Source organism: Octopus bimaculoides, chromosome 11 (genome assembly GCF_001194135.2).
Source record: "Octopus bimaculoides isolate UCB-OBI-ISO-001 chromosome 11, ASM119413v2, whole genome shotgun sequence".
Taxonomy (NCBI): Eukaryota; Metazoa; Mollusca; class Cephalopoda; order Octopoda; family Octopodidae; genus Octopus; species Octopus bimaculoides.
In genome coordinates this window covers 74,151,398-74,158,175 of record NC_068991.1, presented here as the reverse complement: position 1 = coordinate 74,158,175, position 6,778 = coordinate 74,151,398, and the positions used below count along the sequence as shown (strand labels likewise).

Sequence of the window (6,778 nt, the reverse complement as noted above, 5' to 3'; positions counted from 1 at the left end):
TAGAAGACACTTGCCCAAGGTGCCACGCAGTGGGACTGAACCCGGAACTATGTGGTTGGTAAGCAAGCTACCTACCACACAGCCATCTTTACATATATTTTCATACACTTTTGAAAGGAGACCTGATGCTGTGTCTGTTAGAAAATCTCTTCATAAGTTCTGAATTAAATTAAAATCTTCCACCAAACCCTAGTCACAATTTATGTTCCTAACACCAGTTTAATGATAACTAAGTTATTTAACTAAATTCTTTGTGTTTCTTTCAATTATTTTAAATATAACAAAGCATCTCAAAAGAAATATGGTAACAAAAGGGTTTAAATATAGAATAGAGAAACAATTCTTAAGTTTATTTCCCTTAATTGATTGTCACTAAACATCCTCTTTTATTTCTTTTTGCAGGATCGTCACGACAACGCTAAATATGCCATCTCAATGTCCCGCAAAATAGGAGCCCGTGTTTATGCCTTACCTGAGGACATTGTGGAAGTGAAACCCAAAATGATCCTAACGATATTTGCTTGCCTCATGGCACTGGATATCGAGCTGAATACTAGTAATTCAATCCAAGAAGAATAAAAAACAAAAGCAAAAAAAAAACCCCTTCATGTTGCAATTATTATTATTACAATTTGTTTTTTGTCTCCCTACTCCATCAACCTAACAAAGATCCAAAATTCCAGACCTTTTGTTCTTGGCAATTGGGTGCCTTTCCCTGCAACATATATATATATACACACACACACATATATATATTAAAAAACCCAAAAAACTTTAAAGAAATGCTCATCAATAACTACAAACAAAAAAAAATTAGCGCATCTGTTAAGTTTTTCTAAACACTGTCCTATATATACTATTAAATCATTTTCAATAAATGCACATTTTTATTCAATTGTATAAAAACTTCCTATCTTTGTCTAGATCAATGCTCTTTCTGTTCTGTTGTAATGCTTCTCAAGTTGAGTCTCAACAACAAAGCTAAATTTTTATCACCCATCTTCTTTACGATATATTTATCCTTATCGCTAAGCTTCCCCATTCCACTTCTTTTTATTTACTGTACAATTATGTTATTAAATTTAAATATCTCCAAAAATTACACGTGTTTGTTTGTTTTTCTTCCTGGCCGGGGAGGAAGGCTTCCCCCTCACCCCACCTTTTCTCTTTCTCAAATAAACTGCAACACTTCAAAAAGACCGATCTTCAGAAATATGAAAAATACTTTTTATTTCGAAAACTGATTCCTGCAAAATAAAGAAACTAGTGAGACATTATCTCCCATCCCAAAAGACTACTACAAAAGATGCTTTTTTTTTTATTTAAGTACTGGAGCCAACAAGACTTCATGTGGATTTGAGGCCATTCCCCAACCTCCCCCCCCCCAAAAAAATACTGGAATAATCATAATTATAATAATATAATGATGGTGATAATAATGATGATGGTCATAATCTTCATAAACGGTAAGGTAGAGATATTTAAACAATGGCACTCAGAACTAAGATGACAGCAGTGAGGAAGAGACACTAATCTTAGAAGCCTTTTTAGAAATGTGCAACAGTGAAAACGGTATTATCTACATCATTGCATAGACTTTGTCTGTGTAGGAGAGAGAGACAGACACAAGATGGTCAATAAGAGAGGCTTCAATGAAGGAAATACGCCTTTTCTTTTCCACATTATATCATCTATTATTTTTTTAAGGTATCTTCCCCCCTCCCTAACAACTTCTTTCTCAGGGAAAACTTGTCTGGCAGCAGCACAAGACCAAAGAAAACAGATCTGTTCTTTAAGACCACTTTATTTAATATTGAATGGCGAGTAGAAGCAAGCCAGAGCTTCAGTTTTCTCTGTATCTAAGCTGCATCAGCAGCAAGACATTACCAACACTAACTGCTATGGGGCATTAGAGAGAGAAAAAAATGCAGCAGGTAGAGGAACATAACGGAAAGAGAAGAGAAAAGAACAACCTTATATACATGGAAAATAAATTAAAAAAAAAAAAAGGTTAGTTGGTCATGCTGGTGATGGTGGAAGGATGGTTAACACAGTTGAGACGTTCTGTAATTTATTTTGCAGGATTTTTTTTTTTTGTTTAAATTTAATTGTTTGGGAGGGGGGAAAAGGTGGTGGTATGAAAATTGCAGTCCACCAACCACCCCATTGTTATGAGTCTGTTGATTTACTTGTGTCTTGTCTTAGCCAGGGATGGTTGAGACTCTCAAGAGCCGTGGCTCGCTTTGCAGGATCAAAAACTAACATTGGGAGCAAAAAGTCGGAAAATTCTCGGGCATCTTTCTCGTTCCATTCATATTTTTCACGAAGCACTTCATTCAAACCCCAGGGTTTAAGTTTCGTTATGTGTCGCAATTCACCTGCAAATAACAACATCAGAAAAACTCAGAATTAAATAAAAGCAAAATGGCTCATTAATTGAAATCTGTTAGGTCCCCATTGATTAATAATTGTTTCTCATTTACACACAAAACCAGTAATAATGGGCAGAATTAGTCAAATCAACCCCAGTTCTTAAAAGGTACCTTATTTTGTCATCCCTCTCCTAACCAGTGAAATGAAAGGCTGAGATGACCTCAACTGGATTTGAACCAAGAATGTAAAGAACTAAAATACCGCAAGGCATTTTTTCCACCACTGCAGTGCCATATCTTTTAAATCAAAAATTTAAAATACAAAGGTAAAACAAAGCAAAAATAAAAGGGAATAACGAACCTTTTCTGTTGAAAAAATCTCTAGAATATTTGCCCGACAGCGCAATATGTTTTGGAATGGTACCGAGTAACTCAATTATGTGAGCCAAGTGGTCCTCATCCCTTGAGTATTCCTCTCCTGAGTGTGGCTCAAACAAATAGTCGCCACTTGCCATTTCAAACGCCTTTAAAAAGAGAAAGACAAAAAAAAAAAAAAAAAAAAAAAAAGGAACAAAGACATCAACAAGAAAGAACCTGAAAATTTATGTACATTGTCAGTTCAGAACATCGTTTTCTCTTCCTTTTTTTGGCCCCATATTAGCAGGGCTTATGCAAAGATGGGAATTGGGGAAGAATCTTTAAGCCAGATGATTGTTGCCAGCACTGCCTGACTGGTTCCCATGCTACCAGCACGTAAAAAGCACCATTTGAGCGTGATCAATGCCAGTTCCGCCTGACTGGCCTCCGTGCCGGTGGCACATAAAAAGCACACACTACACTCTTGGAATGGTTGATGTTAGGAAGGGCATCCAGCTTTAGAAACCATGCTAGATCAGATTGGAACCTGGTGCAGCCTCCTAGCTTGCCAGTCCTCAGTAAAACCATCCAATCCATGCCAGCATGGAAGACGGACGTTAAATGATGGTGATTTAATTTTGTTTGCTGCACTGCTTATCATCATCGTCTTTGTCGTTTAACGTTCACTTTCCATGCTGGCATGGGTTGGACGGTTTGACTGAGGACTGGCAAGCCAGAAGGCTGCACTGGAAGTGAAAAAAATGAACTTGCTTCCAAAGAAAGTAAAACTGAAGCTTGTGTGAAATAAAATGAAGTTGTCGATAACTATAAACTCTTAAGACAGGAGGCAGTTTCTTACTTTCCCTCCACTTATGAGAAGTCTTTACTTGAATGTCTGAGCAAATTTCTCGTGGCTGTGGTTCAGAAATTCATTTTGCAATTAGGAAAAAAAAGACAGTAACTTATGCTATATGGCCCATCAACAGATTGTTAAAATATTCCAGTGGATGTGCAAAAAGGTCTACCAATCTGCAAATAAACCAAGGAATGTAGAAACGATCCATCGATAAATCCTTAAAATATACCAAGAGATGTGTGAAAAGGTCTATCAACTGACCCTTAAAATATTCCAAAGGAATGCATGAAAAGGTCCATCCACAGATCCCTAAGATATTCCAAAGTCTGTTTTATAAGGTGCTACCTGTTAATGCTACTTACCATACATGCTGTACTCCATATATCAGCCGGAGGTCCATAGCCAGCACCAAGGAGAACTTCTAAGCAACGATACTGTCTCGTTTGGATATCTTCTGTAAAATGGTGAGACTAAAAGAAAAGGGGAAACATCAGAAATCAATTTCAACTCAGATTCATTTGTGCCCCACATCATATCCGGCCCCAAATATTTTACCTTTTTTATGTTGAAACTGCCCAGATCCAACCTCTCACACCTATCTTACAACAACATTCTAGAAATAAACAATTACATCATTGAAATTTTGAAGCTACAAGATAATGAATGGTTAATTTAAAACAATGTTAATGAATTAAGCATTACTTTTGACAGAGAAATCTGAATGCTAAGAGGTTAAACCAGCCATATCCAGCCCCTAATATTCTGTCTCCCTTTTATGTTCAAAACCAATCAGGTGTAGCATTTCACACCTACTTTACAATGGTCTTTCAAAAACTGAATAATCCCATTATCCAAATCTCAAAGCCACAAGATAATGCTTGATTAATATTCAAAACAAGGGGAATGAATAAGCCTTACATTTAACAGAATAAGCTGAATGCTGCTGGGTTTAAACTATCAGAATTCAGGACACTAAACTCTGCTTGCGAAATCGTGATGGCACCACTGTTCGAGCGTGATCATTACCAGCGTTGCCTTCCTGGCACTTGAAAAGTCATTCGAGCGAGACCATTGCCAGTGCCGCTGGACTGGCTCCTGTGCAGGTGGCACGTAAAATACACCATTTTGAGTGTGGCCGTTGCCAGTACTGCCTTATTCTTTTTCTTAACATCTTAATACTGTCAAGAGTTATTTTCCAAAATTCTTCATTATTGTTGGAAAGTTAATTAGAAAAAAGAAAAAGAAAAAGGACTGTACTTCAAACAAGAGTTACCCAAAGCAAAACGGTTGAAATACTTACAACCCAACATGCATTTCCTAAGTCGGCAATTTTTACTTTAAGGTCTTCACACACTTCGTGCACAGGATCTTTTCTCCGCGATACATTTTCATCTGATGGAAAGAAACAAAAAAAAAAAAGGGGAAAGCCAATTTCATTTGTGTTGTTGTGTTTATCAGAAAATATCAGTGATTATGTTTCCAAAAGAGTTGAATTACTCAAAAAAATGCTTAAAATTTTTCATAATTTTAATTCCTATTTTTACATACTTGTACGGGATCAGATGAGGGTATATACGCTAAGGCAAAGTTTTCTACAGCAGGACCCCATTCCTGACGAAAACTCCCACCTGTTTCGAAACAAAGTCAGAATCTCTCAGTCTACTGAACAACACAATCCAGACATAGTTATACAGAAAATTGAGAATAAACGACACCTTATCAACGAGCCTTTTGTTTACAGAAATCGTGCCACATGCCAAAAAGACAGGACATGCTTTCACCTTTCACAGCAGACTGCAAGCAAAAGACACCATCTGAACAGCTAAACCTTTCTTTACAACCAGCAAACACACACACAAAGACAGGTGGGATACAAATTTACTCACACAAATAAAGACATACATATTTATATATTTATATATATATATATATATATACATATATATATTGATTGATAGATAGATAGACACGCACACACACACACACACACACATATATATATGCATATATACATACACACACATATATATATCTCTTTATTTGTGTAAGTGGCTTAGCTGACCAAAACTTTGAATTCACTATCAATATATTATTTTGTTGAAGGATAAGAAATTTGTCCTCTACAAAAGTGTGGGGTAATCCATCAGATTAACAAAAAATTGTTTTTATTATAACTAAACATATATACAAACAAACAATAAGGCTTCTTTCAGTTTCTATCTACCAAATCTACTCAGAAGGCTTCAAGGCTTTGGTTGGCCAAACACTTTCCCAAGATGTCATGCAGTGAGACTGAACCAGGAACCATATGGTTGGGAAGCAAAATTCTTCACCACACAGCCACAACTCTACCTCAAAATCACTTCACATAAAATGAAATTCCATGCAGACAAAGAAGTCGACTACAAACAAATAACAGGTCGACAGAATAACTTAATTGAAGGGACAACATTAAAAGAAGCCCACCTACAGGTTAAACCATGGCTTCTATCAACAAGACACAAACACAAAGAATTTCGTTATACGTTTTTTTTGCTTCCTTTTTAACTACACTGATCCTTTCGCCCAATGATTTTATCCTGCGAAAGTATGCAGGTCATTTAAGCGATCCTACTGCAACCAAAATATTTCTAACAAGAGAAAAGGAAAAGAAGGACACAAAGACACACAGTTCCTAATTCTATGTTACTAAAACGAAATTAAACTTTAAAAACACACATGAAGAATTTAAGCAGCACGCCATTGATTTAGTTATCTGTTACGTTAACCAAAGTGCACCATTACAATGTGTGTGTGTCTGAGTGCACACACACACACACACACGTGTGTATATATACATATATAAGTTTATACTGTTATTGTATGCACATTCTGATACAAAGAAGAATATCAGTTGAGAGCAGTCACCAGTGACACAGACATAAGTCAGAAACAAGAGCAGAATGGAAACTAGAGACAAGGAAGCTAAGACTGAGAACAAATGCTTGAAACGACAAAACTGTATTGACTGCTAACATAACTCATACACATGTATACAGAATATATATATATATATATATATATATATATATATATAGTAGATAGATTTGTATGCATGGGACTGAAATCAGAACACCACTCCACAGAACAGGGTTTCATGGAAGTAGACAAATGGTACAAGAAAAGGCACATCAAAAAGGTTAAAAAAAAAAAA

General features: G+C 36.1%; 2 protein-coding genes across 13 annotated transcripts in view; one reads left to right on the top strand and one right to left on the bottom strand.

Annotated features, from left to right (window-relative positions):
- Positions 1 to 1,102, top strand: part of LOC106873683 (plastin-1) — a 75,469-nt gene extending 74,367 nt beyond the window's left edge. The window contains exon 12 of the mRNA XM_052972010.1: positions 367 to 1,102. Within this exon, the coding sequence (XP_052827970.1) occupies positions 367 to 579 (213 nt within the window). The 3' untranslated portion in view covers positions 580 to 1,102. The remainder of the gene's footprint in view (positions 1 to 366) is intronic.
- Positions 1,103 to 1,205: 103 nt separating this feature from the next.
- The window catches only part of LOC106873685 (SRSF protein kinase 2), a 269,253-nt gene continuing 263,680 nt past the window's right edge, over positions 1,206 to 6,778 (bottom strand). For all 12 annotated transcript variants that reach the window (XM_052971936.1, XM_052971939.1, XM_052971937.1 and 9 more), the window contains 4 exons: positions 4,886 to 4,977; positions 3,948 to 4,055; positions 2,734 to 2,896; positions 1,206 to 2,378 (listed from right to left, as the gene is read on the bottom strand). In XM_052971936.1, the coding sequence (XP_052827896.1) occupies positions 2,170 to 2,378; positions 2,734 to 2,896; positions 3,948 to 4,055; positions 4,886 to 4,977 (572 nt within the window). In that variant the 3' untranslated portion in view covers positions 1,206 to 2,169. The remainder of the gene's footprint in view (positions 2,379 to 2,733; positions 2,897 to 3,947; positions 4,056 to 4,885; positions 4,978 to 6,778) is intronic.